At 39.2% G+C, this 22,762-nt stretch overlaps 1 protein-coding gene across 1 annotated transcript in view; it reads left to right on the top strand.

The window, feature by feature from the left end:
• Positions 1–17,427: 17,427 nt before the first annotated feature.
• Positions 17,428–22,762, top strand: part of notch3 (notch receptor 3) — a 28,917-nt gene continuing 23,582 nt past the window's right edge. The window contains exons 1-2 of the mRNA XM_079871129.1: positions 17,428–17,748; positions 19,259–19,325. Coding sequence (XP_079727255.1) covers positions 17,688–17,748; positions 19,259–19,325 — 128 coding nt within the window. The 5' untranslated portion in view covers positions 17,428–17,687. The remainder of the gene's footprint in view (positions 17,749–19,258; positions 19,326–22,762) is intronic.

Genomic DNA, 22,762 nt, shown 5'->3' with positions numbered 1-22,762 from the left:
GAGATAGATAGGCATCATGTGCTTTGGTTGGACACAATCCTCCTAATGGGTGGATGCTTGTGCAATGTTTCAGCACAAGACAAAGAAAACATGTAAGTACACACACACAAACACACACATTTACTTGGCTGTCTACATGGGGACATTCCAAAGCTATTATAAATACTATATGCTATTTACAGATGAGGAGTCCCCAGATGTTGCCAAAAAGGCGGTTTTGTCAGTTTTAACACAATTCAGGGTAAAAATGTGTCTTCAAAATATGGTTGAGAATATCACACACACACACACACATAAAGTAGACTGAAAGATATATGGATAAAGAAAGCTCTCTTCTCTGTCTCTGTTCTGCAGGTTGTGCACAGCAGGGCTTGAAAAAGCTGCCATACAACAGCTAAGAGGAATGGATTCAGAAGAGACTGCGAGATGGCTGTGCTGTCTGTGCCAAGACAAAAGGAGGATTTGGCAGAGGGTTGTGCCTGCATCAAAAAGGCCTGTTTATTGGACCTCTCCCCTTTCCTCACACAAGCTCGCAGTAGAGCTGCACTGCTGAGAAGGAAATGGAGACCACACAGGGTGCACCAAAGAACTCTGCCCACAGTTCTGTTTACAGTTACATGCCACATTGGAGCAGTTTCTTCTTTTTAGTCCACCCCTCTCCAATCTTTTCTGTTCCTTTCTCAGATGAGGCTTTTTGGGTTTTTATATATCTCTCTGAATGAGTGCTCAATGTTTACCTCGGAGTAACATGGGCGCCGTGAGAAAACCACGTTTCTCATGCTGGGCGCTGTGCAAATTTTGCCGCCTGAAGACTTCTTTCATCATAGGGCAAAAAATGGCCCTAGATCACTTAGTGTGATTGATTTGTGAATACCTTTACAATGAATATTAGTGAATTTCTGGGTTGCAGTCCTTCAGACTTGTTTAATCAATAGGAGCACCTTCATCTAATTCAAAAGCTCTTGATTCCAATCATATTTAGATTTGATGGGATCCAATTTCATTTTGGCTTATTTTAATTATAATGACCATTTTTCACTACATAAGAACTAAATTCTCTCTTATAGATAATGGTTCTTGTTACATTGTGAAAATATGAAAAAATTAACAACAGGGTTTTTTATATATGTTATAATCAACAACTAAAAATACCAGCTTGAAACCTTAAATAGCAGTTTTTTGTAAAACTGTTAATACAACAATTACTTATACAATACACAATTATAAACCCAACACTTCAGTTATAGCCCTCAGCACTGTAAGCACCATGCATCAGGCTGTTGCAATAAACAAACAAATTTGCTCTTATACCTTTTCCAGGCAAAACATATGATATCAGGACAAGGCCTTGCTTGGGTTTATGCATTGCCATTTCTATTGTATAGGTAAATGAGGATTTCAGATCATTGGTGGTTTAAAACATCCGTCAATCAAGAACAAAGTGTAAGTCAAATATCACACAGCCTGATTTAAATGACACACAATTTGTCTTGGGTTCTATCTTCAAACTGTATAATGAATCAAGAAAAAAAATAGCTTCACGCTTGTGCTTGCTTGCCTCAGTACAGAAACAAGACTAATATTTTTATAAGTGGTATATGCCCGGGCTGTCAGCTACCAAATGAGAGGAACTGAGAGAGTTGAATTCCCAAAGGCTAGCACTTTACACTTTATGCGTTACGCTGTGGGCCACTGAGAAGAATTTGAGCAGCTTTGAAAACATTATAATTGTTTTTTTTTTTTTAAGAAGCCTCTTGTGATCACCAAGGCTGTATTTATTGAATCAAAAATACAGTAAAAACAGTAAAAATACAGTAAAAACATAAAAATTAATTTATTCCTGTGATCAAAGCTGATTTTTCATCATCATTACTCCAGTCTTCAGTGTCACATGATCCTTCAGAAATCATTCTAATATGATGATTTGATGCTCAGGTTACATTTATTATTATTTTATTATTTATCAATATTAAAAGTTGTGCTGCTTGACATTTTTGTGGAAATGGTTATATTTTTTTTCAGGATTCCTTGATGAATAGAAAGTTCAATGAACAGCATTTATTAAATTTATTTATTACATTTATTAAAGCATTTATTAAATATAAATGTTTTGTAATATTATAAATGTCTTTACTGTCACTTTTGATCAATTGAATGTGTCCTTGATGAATAAAAGTATTAATGTCTCTTTTTTTTATCTTGCCACAAATGTTTAAATAGTATTATTTGTTTTCCCAAAAATGTTAAGCAGCAAAAACTGTTTTCAACATTGATTAATAAGAAGAAAAAGAAGAAGAAGAAGAAGAAGAAGAAGAAGAAGAAGAAGAAGAAGAAATGTTTCTTGAGCATCAAATCATCATATATTTCTGAAGGATCATGTCACACTGAAGACTGGAGTAATGATGCTGAAAATTCAGCTTTGCATATGAATAAATTTCATTTTTAAATGTATAAAAAGAGAAAACAATTATTTTAAATTGTAATATTTCACAATTTTACGGTTTTACTGTATTTTTGACAGGTACAGGAGGAGTTTGTTAAAGGAAAATAGAGTGGAAAAAAACAAAGTCAACATGAGAAGATGCTGACAGGATCAGGTAGAGTCAGTTTGCTTTTCTCACAAAAGCACAAGCTCTTATCAGGCAATGTGCATCAGAAAACATAGGGGTGTCGCAAGAGATTACAAATCCGACTGTTCTGTCATTTTGATTTAATATCTCACCTACTATGGATGCCTCGCAGGCATTTTCTAAATCTCGGCCTTGCTATATGCCTTGTGTTCATCAGTGACAGAGGAAACTATCCCACATCCTCTCATCTCTGCTCTCAATTCCCACGCTAAACCCCCAGACCTACTGGGAACATTTAGATCAGGACCCTGTTAAATTCCCAAAGGCTTGTGGTGTAGTATGTACAGAGAGAGCATCCCAGGCACACGGGGAGAGGAAAAAAACATTTCTCATATAGTAGTGACCTTGCTGAGACTCATGTTGTGTTGAAATTACAACATGGGAGGAAGTTCACACACCAAAACAGTTTTCATCCATGCTTGACCAAGGCCACATCATGAGCTTATCTCTCCCACATTGATCCCAACCGTGGAGAGGAGCTTTCCCACACTAACACCCCCCTCCTGAAACGCAAATAAACATGGAGCCTGACATCTGCTCCTCTTTCAACCTCATCCTGCTACTAATTTTTCGAGACCACAGTACAGTGCTCAAACTGCATCCGAGCAAAGTCTGCATGACAGAAAAACATTGGAAGTTAAATACAGAAATCTAGTATTGGCAGTTAACTCATGACAAGACTGGGAGGAGGATTTTCTAAGTTTGGGATTTTGAGTCATGGAACAGAAGATGTATTGTTGCAGCATGTTGTAGGTGCCAGGCTGTTATTCAAGCATCGAAACTCATACGTGTCCACACAACCCATGTGTTTGTGTCATCAGAAGCTCTTGACATAAGTGCTGTGCCTCTTAAAAAAGGCTGTTAGCACTGTAAACAGTCCTCTGTATGAAGAGGACAACCCATCAGAGATGGAAGCAAGAGGCCCGATTAAGGAGATGGAAGATTAAGTAAAAAACAAAGAGATCAATGTAAAGTTATGACTACTTGAAGCACAGTTTTATAATATTCCAAATATGACTGAACTTTCTCACATCCTCAATTACTACAAGCACTTCAATGAAAAATTAAAAAGTAAATGAAAATGTTTTTGTCCATGGGATGAAAGTCCGTGGTGTCCAGTGTTGTTTTGGACCCTATATGGACTTTCAGTGTATGCACAGAAATAATATATCTTCTTTTGTGGAGTTCGGAAAAGAATGTCTTTTGGAAAATTCAAAATGGCGGAAAATTATGTAATACGTACCAATTGAATTGTCTTGAGCCTGAGAAATGAAAAAGGGGGGATTTTGTTTCTAGCCCTTACTGTTCAAAAGTCATTGGCGCTAGAGCAATTGAGTTAGAGACTCCACAATTGCTATAGTTAATGTTGAGACTATCTGTGTGCCACATTTTATAACTTTCCCGCAAGCTGTTCTAATGGGTTGCCACAGACTCAAAAGCAGAACAAAAAGAAGAAGAAAGAAGAACACTAATGATTCTTCTTCAAGTCATTTACTACCATGTAAAACACATCAAAACAACCTTACCATCAACTTCTCAAAACACGTAAGGCACCAGGGCAAATTCATGTCTTAACCTGTGATTGACCTTTAGTTCTCCAGCTGTCTTCTCTATAGCCTCTAAACTAAAAAAATCGAATAAATACATTTGCTTAATCAGCTTAGAAAGCCTTCAGTCATTTAATAGTTGAATGCCTCTGACCACTAAAAAGTTCAGGAACAAATGAAGTTTTAAATCTTTTAAAACGTTTGTATTATTATTATTATTACATGAAATCCCTACATTTATTTATTCTTGATTTCAAAGAATGCCAAAGTCACAATGCATACTTGTGGCAAAAGCAGTGTGAGGTTGGTGTTCAAAGTGAACAACCACAGATGCAGAGTGTTTCCACAATGATCTTCTCCTGCCCTCCAGCTGTGTTTAAACTGAAAGTACTATTAGCAGACAACCCAGTCATGATCACCCATAGAGAAGGACCATCCACAGGGAAAAAAAAGGCTTTGAAGGCAACATGGTGGAATGGTGTTTTTAACTCATTTTACTTCCGTAAAAGTCATATTTCCAAATAAAACAGAATATTTAATGATAATAAAATGAGGAATGGGAACTGATACTATTAATCATCAAAGCTTCATTAAGGACACACATGATCCAAAACACAAACAGTAACAGACAAATATAATAAAATAAAAAACACACACACAATATCACATGTTTACATATAGGCTAAAACGCCAATGGTTCCACATGCTGGAGGAGAACCTGACTGAACTTTGGGCCAGGTTCGTCAGTGTTGAAATGAAATAATAACCCAGGAAAAACAAGTGATCTCTCTATGTTAGGTGGTTGGGGAGGGTTAAAAAACAGAATGGCTTATTTCCACTTTCCTGGAATAGGGTACAACATATTATAACAAAAAAAAAAAAAAAACTGTCAGAGAAACAAAGTTCTTCATCTGTGTTTGAGGTCAAACTAACAATCAAGCAGGTTTTAATTCACAGTCACAATCAGGATTGGGTTTTGGGTTTTTTTCACGCTGAAGCCCTGAGCGCTCTGCATTTTTTTTCAGGTCGCCAAGAGTTGAAGAATGTTCAACTTTGGATAAAACGAAGCGCTCATCACTGTCACTTTTTACCCAACCGTCCAATCACTGTGGAGAACAACAAGCATAATAACGGAACAAAATCATTTAAAACTGGAGCCAGAGAAAATATGTTACATTGTATCGACATTTTAATGTCAACACATAAACAAAATATGTGTGAAATTAGATACTAGTAACACTTTTGCGGATATTCCGTATCATAACAAGCGTCTCAACTGTGGGGAAAAAACGCAACGCTGCCAAAACACTCTCAAGCGCCCACAGCTTTGGTGGACACACGGCCTAAGTGTGTATGTGTGTTAAGAAGGCACCTCACCAAAGTGGACCTATAATGGCCCAAAACTATTGAACCTGCAAACAGTGGGTGGGGGGTTCCCAAATATGTTAAAGGATACAGATGACCCCTTATCTTTGATTAGCAGTCCCTCACCCACCACCACCACATCCCCTTGGGCCCTGAGTCCCACTGGTACAGCTTATTTTCCTGCCTGAGCGCCAGGGTTGATCTTATTTTTGGGATATGGAATTTACTACTTCTTCCTCTCTTTGTCCAATGTTAATAAGGAAGGAGCTGAACTGGTGCCGTCTGTTGAAACAGCACCACAAGAAAACAGCACTGCTGGTCTTGATCCTATTTTTGGTAAATTTCACAATGCTTGCAATCTGAAACTATAAAGCCCTGACAAAAGCATCACGTTCAAAAACCACTTTTGTGGTTTCCAGAAAAAAAAAGAGTGGAAAACAAGGTTTAACTGTCACTACAGTTACGCAAACATGACCTGTAGAGGGCATGTGAGAGGAGGAGTGAGAGAGCAGACAGGGAGAGATAAATCAATCACTAAGCACCTGACCTGGAACACAGTATGATTCCCAATAATTACGGCCCGTAGAAGACTTAATGGTGTAATTAACGGTTTTCATGCAACTAAAACCAGACCACATCTGGAATCCTCAAGGGTATGTGTGTCTCAACAAGCCCACCAGAGTGTGAGAAACTGCACTCTCATGGGTACCTACAATCATGTGTAGGGTTCACTATTACAGCGTTCATTGGTTGTGCAGTTTGAGGCTACTGAAATGTTTTAATTTCATGGTGACAGTAGAATATTTCTTACACATTTCTTTAATTGCTTTTCAAAACAACACAATATTTGGCACTTCAGTTGTTTGTTGTTTTGCCTATTATGATTTCAAGCACTGAATTGGAAAGAATCCAATATTGGGAGTAAATGGAGTCTTTCAGGAAAAACTCTTAAATTCTGAGAGGACACCTTCACAAAAAGAATCTCAGTCTGAAGGGACAGCAAGACTTTTATTCTCAATAGGAGAGTTTTTCTCCTACTAGTGGCCATCTGTTTTTACTGCCACTGTATTATGGCCTGCAACAACTTTACAGTCACCCTGTAATCTCCACTATGCTTAACCTGGTGCAGGTGTTGTGTACTTGGCATGAGCTGCCAGAGACTGGAAGAGTGCTGGAGAGTTGGCTTTTCTGTGAGCCTGACCTCTGCGCCTTCTCCCCGCCCCTTTTAGCTGGGCTTTGATGGCTGAGGTCTTGCAGAGCCTGACAGCTGCTCCCAAATTAGAGACCAGGAGACGACACGACAGAGTCCTGGAATGCCAGGATCGCCCCATTGCTTTCCCACTTCAGGGTACTTTTTGAGCTCTGACAAATCAAACAGTACTGTGGATGGTAGAGATTCCCTTCAGTGGGCAACATTCCTTCTCATGATGCACCCACACTGAGCAAATCTACTTTTCTAATCTTAAAACTATAAGTATTAAAGAGCTAGTTCACCCAAAAATGACAATTACTCATCCATTTACTCACCCTTGTGTCATTCCAAAACCTGTATGACTTTCACTCTCCCATGGAATACAAAAGCTTTTATTTTAACGGACAAAAAAACTGATATAATCTTCAAAACAATTTTGTGTTCCAAAAAAAGGCATTCAGAGTTTGAACAAAATGGAGGTGCGCAAAGTTTAAATACATGTTGCACATTACCTCTGTTTTCTAAAGCAAATGCACAGTGCCGAGGCCAACTGTCACCTTATTAATTCATGGTGTATGAAGACGGACTACAATCACAATATCCATGTCTGTTAGCCTAATTTCACAAAAACCAGACTGATAATATTTCATTCGGACAAAAGCACACTAGACTGACTATCATGTTAACAAGCTGGACAAAGGCAACCTACTATTGTATTTCTAGGTCTGTTAGTTCAATTTTACAAATAAATGAACTGATTTGAGTCAGATGGGAGCATTTACATAACATTTAAAAACAAATACAAATTATTTAGTCTGACTGAAATCTAAAGTGCATGGACTGATGCCCTGTCAGAAATGTTCATTTGTTTTGGTTTTGTCGAGTTGGTTGAACGGAGATCTGAGAGCTATGGTGAAAAGCTGCTTTCTCTTGCATTATCAGGTCTCTAATTAGTGTCTACGGAGCACACAGACCAGGTCATGAAGGTCAGGGCGGCCAGAGGCAGGGTTATTTAATCACCCTGATAAAGAGGAGGACCAGGATATCAGTGATTGGGTATTGTAGATGGTCAGTGGAATGTGATTCCTTAGTTGTGAACTGTGAACCACACCCAACGCAATAACCCTCACCTGAGGCAGTGGGCTATTGTATTCATGGAGAAAAGAACATAATGAGTAAGGAAATGAAGGGTTGAAAGAGTGAGGACTTAAAACAGTGCGCTTGACAGTGAAAGAGTAAATCAGATTGGAGATCCTTGGACTACAATTACTGCACTTTTAAAGTATTAACTAAATCAGTGAAGCTGTACAAATAGGGAGTTGAAGAGATCAACACTGAGAACAAAAGAGAGGGAGGATGTTAGGTTTATGACTATACACTTAAGCCTCTAGAGAGAAGTCTGTCATGCTGATTTTTCATCCCTCCAACAATCCAACTTCTTGTTTTCCTTCAATATATTTTAATAAAAGTGGTCTTAGAGCCTCCCCCACCCTGCCCTCGGGCCAACGTGGAATGTCTGCTCCTTCATCCCTCCTGCTGCTGGAGAAAAGAAAAAAAGCTAGCAAACTTCGATCACACACTTGACCCGCAGATCCCAAATATGGAGAAATGGATTGCAATAAGCCTATATGTCTCATACTTCCCATTATACATTTTTGATTACATAAAGACACATAGATCCAAAGGCGAGTCTTAACATTGCCAGGAATACTCCAGACCCCGAGATTCCCTATAAGGAGGACAAACAAGGCTAAGACAACTATGCCTCTCTGTGTTAACTATATCTCGATGAGTAAATCCCGTATGGCTTGTTTTGGCAAGAGCGGCGTATTGGTGGATCTGAGTGAAAGATCCTCCACAATATTCTTCTGTTAAAGACGGTTATCCTTAAAGCATGAGGTATGCAAGCTATTTCATTACTGCCAGCACTCCACTCCTGTTACACGCTATTCCATTCTTCAGCTCTCAAAACTGCTTAGGCAGTTTCCTTCCTCAACAATAGGCCTGGGTCAGTTGAATATGATTTAAAGCTAAAGGGCCAATGGAATCCGTGAATAAACTGCTTGCCACCCTCTGCATTTCCTTTTTTTTTTTCTTCTCTCTCTTTCTGGAATTAATCCCGTCTTGGGCTCAGTAAAGCCGGCCAAGTGGCCAGTCAGTCAGGAACTTCCACTCTGTTGAAGTGAAACAGCAGCTGCACCACAGTGTGTGATAACATCCTGGAGTGAATATCTAATGTAGTCTATGCTCAGTGGTGATGAAGAGGAGGATGAGTGTGGTAACTTTTAAAACTATAAGCTGATAACTACAATGCAGATTTAAACAACAAAGAAGGTGATTCATTTTATGATCAGGGCTGGTATTAGCAGCAAGGTGCACAGTGTGTTTTTGCAATTACTGTCAGTACCCACATAAGAAGAAAAATAGTGCAACAAGTACACACATCAAAGAAATAAGAGCAAAAAAAAACTGCATTTGAAAATTACACGTCTTTGCCAGGTCTGTTTATATCAGACTTAACTGAAATATCTCTGCTGGGGAGGTCTTCCAGTGAATGCCATGTTTGTTATAATTACACACCTTTTTTGTAAGAGAGCTCTGCCATTGTGATCTTCTGGCTGATATTATTGCTGTATTCATGCCAATTTGTCGCCTTCTCAGTCTTCTTTACGTTTCTAGGAAATAAAACAGATCATGGTTTGGCTGAAGTTAAAGGGCTGTGCTGAGGCAGGCACGTACAGGTGAGGTTGAGGGTGTAGTTTCACTCACCTCTGTGAGGAGGCGTGGGAACCAGAGATCTGCCAGTAGTGCATGAGTAACAAGAGCCTGAGGGAGTGTGGCGTAATCTCAACTACCACTTTTCTTTTCTCTTTTCCTTCGTCACTTACACGCACAAAGATACACACGTAAACACACTCAGTCATTTTAAGATTATCAATCTGTGCATGAACTCTTTGACACTTTCCTTCTTGTTTGCCTCACATTCCCATTTTTAACAGATAATTATAATGGAGTTACATTTGACACTCATGCTGAGATTTTGTTTTCAATTACCTTTCCATTGCCTTTTGTGGGCAATCACACAAAGGCTATGATTAAACTAATGCAGGTGGATTAAAGTGAAAAGAGATGCATGTTGTAAACAGAAAAAGCGAAAATGACAGACAGATAGGCGTGTCAACAGCCTAAATCACTTTTATCTGCGATAACCTGCTGAAGGAGATTTATGAAACACAGATGCTAATTAAGGTGGTCACAAATTTATGGAAGTAAAAATTGAGATTAAGATTAAAATTAACCCTAACCCTAAATCGAATAACTGCGTGAAATAAAGGTGCAATTACGAGATATGAAAATATGTGAAAATGGGCTTCTGTTGAATTGTACTTTTTTATTTTTGCTCAGAGAAAAAAAAGATCTTTAAGTCTGAGATCTAGATAGTTTTAAATTAGCATTTGGTATTTTAACACAAATTACAATTATATACAGCAATCATACTGCAATGATAACAGCTAACCTTTGCACTTAATAAGCTAGTTGACTACTACCAAATGTGAAAATGCAAACACAAAAACAGATTTTGCTATACAAAAGAGGCATATGTAAGTGACTTAAGTGAGTTAAGTACATAAGCCCTGGCCACCCTAAAGAAGCCAAAAAAGAATGACAATAGATTAGAGATATAATACATATCATAGTCTGGAGCGGGGGCGAGTGAGTGCGTGTGGGTGCCGGGGGACAGTGGGCTGGCAGCTGTCGTTGCTGTTCGGGGGCCCACAGGTCCCGGCCTACCTCTAATGACCAGACCAGCTGTCGGAGTAGCGACTGTGAGGATGTGGGGCTGTGCGAGGCGGGGAGGGCATGAGAACTACCACCCCCCTGTCCTGAGGGGCGTGTCCCTAGCCTGTCTCCCCTCCTCTGAAAGAGGGTGATTGATGGCGCAGGGTTGACACCAGGCTTGAGGAACAATTGACTCGGGAGGGACGGAGTCTAACAGAGGCCTAGGGTTGCCTCAAACTCTTTTTCTTCTCTTTTTTTCAGAGGCAAATGCAGGATCAATTGAAGTTGTAATTCGGTCATTTTTCTCAATATGTCTCTTTCTGACATTTTAGGTTGAACATATGCCACTCTTAACATCCTTCAAAGACCTTTTAACCAGTGCCAAGGGAACGAGACATTCCATCACTTATTTGTTTAGTGATTATTTGTCAGATTAGTCAAATGCGGCCTCCTTTGTGACGACGGACTAAATGACCAGACATTCCACCAGACTCCATGCACAGACGCCATGGCAGAGATCAACCCAAGCACCGCAGTGCAACCCCAGTGGCCCTGAGCACTTGTAGGTGTGGTTTAGTAATTCCACCTCTGGAGGGAAGAGCAGAAAGACGAGCAACAGTGTAGCCGCAGGCATGCGATGGGTTATCAGTGTATCGGCATTTGAGCTTCAGCTCCAGGGCCTTTAACACAGCCCCTGACCCCGAGCACTAAACTTCAGGACCCTCTTAGGAGCCCTTTTCAACAAGTCGCCAGTACCTCCTGTCCTCGAGTCAGATTTACAGCCCTAGGGAGGAGGCAGACGTGGAGGGGGCACTGTCCTGCAGCTGTCCACAACGGACTTAAGCACTTATTTCACACGAAAACACAGCAATGGCATTCAGAATTCCACCAGCTGGCTCTCGTCCAGCCCTCATCTGAAATATAGTTCCTGACACTGAGCAGCCAGCTTTTGCACACTCAACTAGTTCCTGCACACAAACACAGACGTCAGTAAAAGACACTGTGAACAGATTCTGATGGGCTGATGACTTGTTAAAAGGGACCAGGCAGTTTGCACTGGAGATTGGGACAGAGTTGTACTTTCTCATGGCTTAGACTTTCTGGGTTTGGACCCCTGAGACCAGCAATTAAACCCACCAAGTGGACACAAATCACTTCTGCCTTGATGCAGCACAATCAAGCAGGAGAAAAAACAGAACATGAGATTGAGTGGGAAATGCGCCAAAAAATAAATGAACCCTTGATCCCTAAACACAAACATTCCTTCGCTCCCACACATCTACAGACACTGTAACAGAGCATAGTTTCACACAACTTAATAATAATTTAGCGAGCTGGTGTGAAAATCAAACACCTTGTCTCCCAAAGCCAGCAGTGATCTATCGTTCACTTATTTGCACAGGATAACAACCTCTTTGTGTAATGCATGTTTGTGTGTGTGAATATGAGTGAGAGAGAGAGAAATGAGACAGGGGAAAGTGGGGGAATGTGGTAGGAGAGGTCAAACTGAGGAGACTGCTCACCAAGCTGTGTTTTAGGTCATAATAAAAACTGATTTATCTCCCAAACCTTTGAGCCTGAAATAGAACAGCGAATTGCTCTACTCTTCATGCAATGCATGTGTAATGGATTTTTTACTTGATCTATATGTTTATTTTGGGAGGGAAACACAAAAAAGGCCGTTCAAAACATAATCCTATGGGGTCTGCGGTCTGTGGCTTTCTCAGAATCAGGGATAACAAAAATGTTTTGTATTTTACTTTTGAGATTTCATATATCTGCTTGGGAAATGCAGAGGTGTAACTGGGAGATGACCCTAACTTTCCAACGCACCAGAACTACAAGATTAATTTCTTATCAAGCAAGGAACAAACAGAGGGCAGAATGTAGGTGTGAGAAAATCTGACTATGTAGGAAAGACCAGGAGACGATTACGGGCAGAAAATGATAACATCACTGGTATGACTATAAATGGACAAGTCCAAACCTTTACTACGGCTTCTCATAAGCCAAGAAAATACAAACAGAGATGTCTAAAACAAAATGTCTATGAACAATACTCAAATCAGTCTCTGAACAATGCAATACTCAAAACAATCACCGAACTTTGATCATGGAGCGAGTGCAAGGCAAGATGATAAAGACAGTGATCACAAAAGTAACTCTCTGATTGGCCATGACGTTTCTTAGTAGGGGTCTCCATTGCTGATTGGCCATGACGAGTTTTGTGGTGGGGGCTCTAAATCCTCTCCACACTCTCTGCAGGCGCTCAGTGGAGTTTTCCCACATAAATCACACCGAACTGGGGTGGTAAAATCATTATTGTCTTTTCAGGACTCACAGCTTGCTAGCACTTAAAGGCCAAGTAGTATGCTAGCAAAACTAGTTCTCCTCTCGCTAAAAGGGTAGGTAACATTTAAACAGTCACAGTTCACACAGTCTTTTATCACTCAGGGCTAAGTATACTTTGTAGAAGTCACTAAAAACCTGATGCCACAAACAAATTTTCGAGCACTTGTTTCATACATGTTATACAAACATATGACTAACACTGAAGTCACATTGCATACTAGTTAAAATTATATATATAAAAACATTTGCATTGAGATTTTCATATTACTGATCTCAAATACCCAAATCTACTTGCAATGCTATATAATAAAACATGTTTTAAAGTTGAAGTAGCCTATATATTTATGTTGAAATACTTTTTTTATATACTATGCAAGCTTTAAGGGGACTATTATGCAAAATTCACTTTTACATGGTGTTTGAAAATAAATGTGTGCCTGCAGTGCATGTGCACAACCACCCTATAATGATAAAAATCCACCTATTCCTTTTTTTTTGGGCAAAGTAACGTCACTTTGTACAGGCCCCGCCCACGACTTCTAAAGGACTCTGCCATATTAGCATAGACCCGCCCGTAGCAAGCTGTACACTGTCCGCCATTTTCTCCAGGCTGGAGCAGCTGTAGTGACAAGAATGTCTCATAAGCAACTCAGGTGTTTTGTTGTTGGGCGTAAGAGTGAACATAAGTCTTCATTTACTCCCAACATCTGAGCCCTGAGGACACAGTGCATTAGTTTTATTTTTGAAGGGAGATTGTCCTGTTTTGTTGTAACAGCCGGTGATTGCCAAGAGCTCTTGAAGCTCCACCCTCTTCTTGAAACCTAAAAGTTCACATACACACTCTGAGGACATTAATGTCCAAAACAGATTTAAGAAAGCAATTCATATGTTTATTTCTGCCACCATGTGTAAAAACTCACTTTCAAAACACTGATGTATTTGTTAAAGAAGTCTGACAAAGCATTGCAAGCTTCAATGGCATGAGTTTGGGGTGGGACTTACCTGTTTGTGGTGCAGAAACTTCACAAAAAAAATCTAAGCCTTCCTAATACTAGATTTTCAATAGCCAGTTCTAACCTACCAAATCGTTAAACAGGATTGGTGAGTTTGATATTAATGATGAAAGCCATTCTGATACACTGGTATCCTCCCCTCTTTGATAAATTCAAATGCAGTTTTACAGTTTTCAATCCCTTCCTCCAGCTTGTAACCCCCAATTATTTTTTAGACTTATCTGTATCAGTGTGCAGTAATCGTCAGCAATCTCCACTGGGATGTCTGGGGTGGGGGGGGTTAAGTGGGTGAAGAGAGAGGAACAGGGACGTTTGACTTCCCACAGGGTGGTCCACCTTCAAAAAGCAGATTCACCATCCCACTTTCATTTAGAAAAAGGCAAACACACAGTACCATTCAACCCACACAAAGAACAAAAAACAGTAAAAGAACAAAAAAAGCAGACTGGATTACAAAGCATTACGTCACAATAGTACTCAAATATGTGGTGACGTTTGATGCACATCAATATAGTTAGTCAAGAGTCTGTACAGCTGGGCAAATGATTGCCATTAACATGGAATTACTCGTTTGGAAATACCACATCAATGGCATGTTTAAATAATCAGAAACTAGGCAAACGACCTCTACATTTCCCAGGTGCTGAAAGCAAGCATGAGACCATGTTTTACCTTCACAAGCAGTAAACTGGGGCAGTAAATCTCAGTGTCCGTCACCTTGTTGTTTGTCTGATGTTGGAACCCCTCGGAGCTCTGCGAGAATCTCATCACCTTTCTTTCCCTTCATTTTCACTTTAGTTTCTAAAAACATACACACCTCTGCAGTTTCACACACTGCTGACATAAATCAACAAATAAACTGTAGCGTCATATAACATTAAATTCTCAAAACATTAAATACAAAATGCTCTTCTAAAAAAATCCTCTTTAAAACTCATGTTTAAATGTAATCTTTAACGTGGCCACATTTTAATTGCCTGAGGTGCACATATGAAACATTTCATGCCAAGGTTAATGAGACTAAAGATTGTCATCTGATAAGACAGCTAACACAATGCTTTGAAATTTAACGGTATAATGCGCTTCAACCGGTTCCTTAAAAAACAAATTTTCACTGCTCTAGAAAGCCATTAATCATTATGTTTTTTCTCTCATATTTGAACTGAAATGAACTCAGATTCTCCTCTCTCTCTCTCTGTCATCAGAGCACTGTAACAACAGAGCCATTTATACGGATCTTTGCCAAGTCATCTGCCAGCCGTAACCACAGTGTGACAGACAGACAAAAAATATTGCCTCCCCTTCACTATAGCGTGTGCATGAATTAACCTCGCACACAACAAAACAATAAACAAAACAGCGTCCCAAAACACGGCGGGTGAGAATGTCTCCTGTTTGTACTCCAAATATTCAAAATGACATCTCAAAGAAGAAGACGCTACATCAGACAACTGTTGCTTAACATTCTCCAATTATCTAGCAAAACCAGAAGAGAGCCCTGATAATCTGAAGTGCACACTCAAAGGAATATAAATACTCTAGGAGAGTCTTTGATTCAAAATAGTAGAATGAAAAGTGATGAAAACCAACTTGAATTAACTAAATTGACTTGTATTAAACCACAACAAATAAGAGCGGGTGCTCAAGTTATGGTTTCTAGTGAAATTATGCAATTAAAGAATCCCATTTCTCTGTTTGAAGACAAATTGTATTAAATATGATATATAGCATAGCCATAAATGTAAGACAGCCTATTTCTTGGCCATTTCCAATACAGGCCCACCAATATTAAAATTCTGGCTGACAGTAATAAACCGATAATTACTTTTTTAAATGTTATGATTAATTAAAAATCATACACTGAAAATGTAGGCCTACATGATTCAACATTGTGTGATGTGCAATATGAAAAAATGCATATTAATTTTGAGATTTGAAAAAGGTCACATTTAATATTAAATTATAGGTGTTTTTTTACAGATTTACTTTAAGTGTGCCTGAGATTATAGCAAAGGTTATTCCAAATGTAAAATTAAGAGAAATACGCTTGGCATGCACAGCTGTATCCAATATCAACCAACACTGATAAATAAAAAAATCTCTAATATAGGCCAGTAACTGATATGGTGCTGAACTATTCAGACATAACATAATAATTACCACAACTGTGAAATAAAATACATAATGATTTTAGGCTAAATGTCTTAGCTGGAGGATTCAGGAAAACAATCATTGTATGAATCTCTGGATTGAATTTTGCAGTTCTAGATAGGCCAAGCAAACTTTCTGCATAACCCAAAAGGATGTCATTCTTTCTAACAAACTTTTGTTGTGAGTTTGTTAGATTCCATACACATTGCTTGCACTAATTTATTCAATGATAGATGGGGGACAAACCACATCCCTAAATGTTAGTGTTTTGCCACCTCCCCCCTCCTGCACCCCCTGCAGAGAGAAACTGTGTCATAATGCAGTACCCCTTTTCTCATTCAAATGACTGCCATTGTCTCTGTAAGCAACCAGCTCTGCTATGTGCCACAGAACAACTGAGTCTCTATATGTTGCAGAAAATGAGTACACCAGGGCAGGGTGTACTGAAGAAGCTTCACTGAACATCCATGCTGCTTTGCGAGGATTGAGGGAGGGAAACGTCTGCTCTCATTTCCATCTAACACATACAATTCATATTCTTTAGCCCAAAATCTAGTATAAACACGCAAACACATGTTGCCCTATATGGGAGACTGCAATTGTAAATCAAATAGGCAGATTACCAAATCTCCATAACTAAATAAAACATTTTTAAAAATGTTTGCATCATTTTTGTTTCATAATCCTAGTGTACAACTTGATTGGTTTTATTCTAGACTCAGACATGTTGCTTTGCTTAGCTGTGAGTCTGATTAGCTCTCATTAGCATGGTTGCCAGGTTTAAGTTATCTCTTAATGATACCGTTTATTTAATTGTTATTTCTGTTTCTTAAAGTGTTTCAGTATATTCCCTACAATAAACATTATACTTGGCAGTTTAGGCTGATTGTGATTACTGATAATGAATGAAATCGTGTTAGCCTAGTAACGTTATAGCCTACAGACTCATAAGCCAAGCAAACAAGCAAACATCTAATTCACCTCAGGTTTAATTGATGTCTGCCCATATACACTCGCTAAATTCTGTTTAGTTAAATACATTATTTTAAAATTATATACATACATACCTAAACTTAATATGATTCACTGTTTTGCCCCTCCTCCTTAACGTTTACTAGCATCAAAACGGTCTTCAATGTACCTTACATTTGCTAATTTAAAACCTGTGGTTTTGTGTGATATACCAAGAACAAACGTTTCTTTTAAATCTCGTTTAAGTTTTAAACTTCTACATACTTATTTTTCGGAGGGAAGACATTCGGATTCATTTCGAAGCCTTTAAGTTTGACGAACCCGCTCTATTCATTCCGGCGGAAGGGCGAACAACACACTTGAGTGAGCGAAGGCTTGAGATGGGGGCGGAGTGATACAAAGCCTGACGGTGGACTCCGATTCGAAGTGAGTGAAGTGAAGAAACTTTTTCAAAAGTTCCTGGAGGTGTTTCGAGACACACAGCAGCCGAGTCCGAGCTGCAGAGGGAAATACGGAATTGGACTATATCGAAAACGCTCAATTTCTATGAAATTCACTCAAGTTAACTTTATGACGCTGCTTCATCTTAATGTGATTCCTTGGAACTTCAATCCCCGTGTCATTTTTTAAAGGATGTATTATTGCTAACATTTCAAAAAAGGAGTAGGATCGAGTTTCCACAGAAATGGGGAATTACAGTCTTTGGATATTTCTGTCAATTTTATATCTGGTGCAAAATAGCGAAGGTAGGATGACTGATTCTTTTCTCCCTTTTTTTTTGTAAGGGTAGTGTTTTAGGACATGTGTGGACGCATAACCTGTTACATTAGAATCAACGAAAGAACTTAAAACATCCCGACCTGTTGTCTTCGATTTATTCATTTTAATTTATGAGGTTCAGAATCATTTGCTGCTTTGCTCACAGATGTTTGATGCAGGATGTGCCATAATTGATAGCTCTCATAAATGTTTTTGTTTCAGTCCATCACTGGTTCGGTATAAATTTCAATGCAAAACAATAAGTTTTTGCAATAAACCTTTGCACTTTTTAGTATGCGCTGAATATTGTTGTGAAGACCATTGCAGAACATTATGCACGAGTATTCAATGATGATGGGATTTAAAGAGTTCAGACCTCACGAGGACTTCTCTTTGTTGGTGGTGAATGTTGTATTTGTTAATTGCTTGTTGTCGTGTAACTTTTACAAGTTTAGTTCTTCTACATAACATAAGTAATTTTAGAGGGCATTGCGTTAGTTGGGTCTGTATGCATTTTGTCCTTGTCTGAATAGCTGAACCGTGAGAAAATAACAGTGAATGTCCGCTTCGCTGCACTGGTGATAAGCGACCTATCAACGTGCATAGTAATTGAGATTGTCATCAAGGTATACTGTTAAATCACTGCACTAGATTATATCTGAATTTTATATTTTACGTTACTGATTTGGTCAAAAAGACTTGATGAATGGAAATATGCTTGTACATGATGAGTTTTGTGGGAGGTCTACTTGAAGCTTTTTTTTTTACAATCTTTACAAATAACAATTAGCAAATTATCTTTGTTTGTTTTTTTCATAGAGGTGGTAATGAGCGAAACAAAATTTTATTTTATTTTTAAATCCGAGATTTGTTTTATCCAGTTTCTTACCATAAAATTATGAAATAGCCTACTATTGTTTGCTTGAGTCGGAATACCATTTTCTCTTGTTCTTCTTGTGAGTTCAGTCGATATAGGCTACTTAAAGTAGATACACATAAAATAAAATACAAACCTATATTCTGGAATGAAAAAGAATAAATCAACAGATGCATGCGCTTGTCTTTCGACAGCCTTTTGAAGATAACAGATAGGATGCATCTTCATAGCTAATTTATCGACAAAAGTACTGCTGCTTTAACGAAGTATTATAACATTATCGGAAATCATACGCCTCCTATCGCTTTTCGTATTTGAGAAGAGTTCACGTGCTGAATTCTATTGTCATTCGATTCGAACAAAGCGGGAGTCTGTGTGAAAGAATCTGAATGTTATCTCGCGGCACTCTAATAGATAAGACTCAATGTATATTTACTAAAGAGTAGGCTAAATAAACCGACAGCTATGAGTGACCATCTGTAGGCTAATATGCTTGTTGTATGTGTTTCAATGAAATAAATGAGTTGTAATATGTCATATTTCAGGGTTGTTGATTATTCTTTGCTTTTATCGTTGAATTTGAAGTAGTCTCTGCCTCATTGTGCCCTCTCTTTCCACAGGATTGCGCTGCGTGGATACACACAGGCCGTGCGAAAATGGAGGAATGTGTATCGATTCAAGATGCTTGTAAGCTTACAGTTGCAAATTTTTATATTATTTTTATATTGCAAATACAATTCTGTTCGATACACTATTGTTTGATGTTTAGTTAAAACTCAAAATTGTTTGATAAATGCATAACATTCACAGTGGTGTGTTGACTGTGTTCTAAACAGGTGGTACTGGATGACATTTGCTATCGCTGTTATTCAGCCTTGGTTATCAGTTTTGCATAGTTTCAATCACTTTTACACAGTGTGGAAAAGGGACCTGGAGTGTAGCAAAACACAGAGCAATGTTGTATTGTCTTGTACATGTAGGAGGTCTGTTTTGAAAAGTGTCCCATGAGTTTTATTAAGGAAAATAATCTAAATAATTCACCAGATTCTATGACTCATAGTTAACTCAAATTGGACTATATCATTTTGTGCTAACAATAAATTCTCTATACACCTGTCCACGAGATATCAGTCACATAAAATATATGATTGAACTTCTGATAGTGAATCTATGGAAGCTTTTTTTGCTCATGCCAAGTAGTTTTCCAAAATACGTAGCGTTCCTTCACACAGGCTGTCTTCATTGTTTATGCTAATACAAAGTGATTGTTATCACATGAAAGCCTGGGGCTGTTGTTTTATGTTTCCCGCCTGATTTGGAAAACTGTGTCTGTGCACTCTAGCTTCCATTCATGGTGATTAGTGGGGTTTTTTTTTCCAGGAGGCACTGGTACATGGGAACCACTCTCATTGGTTTTATGTGACAGCCAAATCAAAAGGGTGTTAAACTAAAATCAATACTTTTGTTTTGTATGTGTATCTCTACAAATCATTGGTTGTAAGAAGGAGGGGGGGGGGGGGGGGCATTCTTTATCTGAAAATGAAACATTGCATTATCTTCTGCAGTCATGTTTATTACTTAATGGTATTTGTTCACTCCTTTACCTTTCCTTAAAACAAATATAACACAACCAAGTAAAACTGCCCCCACTGCACTATTAGTGTTCCCTCTAAGACAAACCTTTTATAATTTATGTAGCTTGTAAGTGTCAGGTTTTTTTATAAGAATAATTTGGTTATTTAAATATCTGTAAGGTGCTCCTGTTGTGTGCCCTTAAGGAATAATCAACCTACTTCAATCACTCCACCATTAACCAAAGAATCTCACACCCCCAGGCAAGTAGTTATTGCCTGCTCACTGGCCAGGTATCCTGGATGAAGCCTCATTGTACTTTAAACCTGAAATTTGAATGCAAACTCACACCAAAGGGTGGTTGGTTATGGGTGTGGAAACTGGGAGTTATGTCCTAACTGATTGATGATTGTTGAGGTAAACTGAAGCCTTTATCCATTCATTTGTTTCTTGAAACTTGGTGTGTATTTATAATTCTCATAAAACTCTGGAGTTAGATAAATATGGCTAGGTGGCACTAAAATGCCTTTTGTGTCAGTGTCACAGTATTAATCATTAACCAGCACACCTCAGGCTAACTTATGAACACAGCCTGTTAGTAAATGTGTAATGATGTTAGTGCTTTGTTCTTTTGTCATTCTTGCTCTACCCATCTACAAAGTTTTTGTTTTAAATTAGACATTTTGTTGACAGCATTTATGTTATGACACATTTTATCTTTTGTCTTGTTTTTTAAGAGTTTAATGTAAGTGTGTGTGAAGAGCAGTTCACTCACAATCTATTGCGTCTGTGTCAGCAGGTGGTATTTTTCAAGTAAAAAGGAATTAAAAAAAAATTTTTTTTAAAGAGGACAGTAAATGTCATGCCACACAGCACAGTAATACAACCATCTGGAATGGCCAGCCACAAGAGAGTGGTCCGACCAGTCCTTAAGCTATGGGGACAGTAGACCCACTCCAACCCCCTCCCTGGAGATCCTGATGAAATCAGAGATCCAAAACAACAGAAAGGGACCTTTATTCCTCCAGATACCAACCTGTAACCCAGCACCGCTGGAGAGACCAGAGAGAGTAGAAGGAGGAGGACTAGAGAAGAAAGGGCATATGAGAGTAAGAGAACAACAGAGAAAACAGTGGATAATGGCACCTTTTGCAAACAGAGGCAAAGGTTGAACTAGACGTAGTAAGGAGTACTGGTTGGGACCGCAGAATTTCACAAGAACACCAAGCTGTGTTGAAATCTGGTCTCTGAGAAAAACCTTGGCAACAAATCTTCCACCTGTTCCTCCCCATGATGTTTTCCTTCCTTACCACGAGAGCTTGTGTGCCTGGAGGAAGTTAATTGTCCTATTTAGTGTAGTACCCTTGTTGTGAGAGCTCTCTAGTGACTGTAATATTATGCGAATATGCCCCTTAGGACTGTAATTGTTACCAGCTCAATTATGTTGACTGTTGTTTAACCAGTGTCTGGTTGAGGCATATACTGAGCCCTAGTACTAGTTTGTATCCTGTGTCATTTCATGGTCCCCTGCGCTGAGAGCTTCAGTGGCTGGTGCAGTCCATGACAGATTACAGGAGTAATCCTTCTCTAACTCTCTCCAATGAGTGCTTCTTTACAATGGGCCACAGTCCAATGCTTCTTGGGCTACTTTTATGAGCTGGCACAGGGTTAACATCTGGAATATTAAGGGGAACTGTTTTGTGCTTTTATTGTGGCACAGGTATGTAAAGCATATCATATAATCCCTGTAAAATTTGTTTATGTAGTTGCCAAACTGACTCGATGGTGGTGACACCAAGGATAAAGTTTGGAGTATAAGAGGATACTGGTCTGTGGATCCGGTTATTAAATTCTGGTCCTGCTATAGTCCGTCGCTCTTTGAATCCATTTTCTATAGGAAATGCAAGGCATGGAACGACAGCACACTTGTTGTGAAGAGTCCAGGAATGTCACTCAAGGTGAAGAGTCAGGAAGCTCTGTATAAGTGTCGTCGTGCCTCTAATCTCATCCCCCCAGTGTGGAGAGCATGCAAGCAAGTGCAACCACGGTGTGGGATAGTCTCGACTGAAGCAAAGAGATAATTAGGCAGATTGTGAGTGTGTCATTCAGAGAGGGTCCAGCTGGAAGAATAAGGCGGGGGTGGGGATGTGTGTTGGAGAGAGGGGGTTGTGCTTGGGTGTGGAGGGACAGCTGGTGGATGTTGTGATGGTAATCCAGTGAAGTCAGACCCTTACAAAGGGGGAGCGGAGGGCCAGGTGCTGCCATTGAGCGGCCTGCCGCCCCATGCCGAGACAGACGGGCCTATGGAGGAGAGGAGCCGGCGGCCCACGGGCCTCCTAACACATGCTCACACACACGCAGCGAAGTGATGTGGAGGTTCTCCATTGTCTCTGCAGGCTCTGCAAGCCCAGGCCACTGTCACTCTATGAGAACAAACAGTGGAGATGAAAGTGTGTGAGCCACAGAGCAGAGAAAAGAGACATCAATGTTTGCATTTTCCCACTCATTTGCTCAAAAAGGAAGCGGTTACAGTGGGGCTCTGTCCGTTATTG

This window comes from Squalius cephalus (assembly GCF_949319135.1).
Source record: "Squalius cephalus genome assembly, chromosome: 1".
Taxonomy (NCBI): domain Eukaryota; kingdom Metazoa; phylum Chordata; class Actinopteri; order Cypriniformes; family Leuciscidae; genus Squalius; species Squalius cephalus.
The sequence above is the reverse complement of the archived record's forward strand: the minus strand, read 5'-3'. Positions and strand labels throughout refer to the sequence as shown.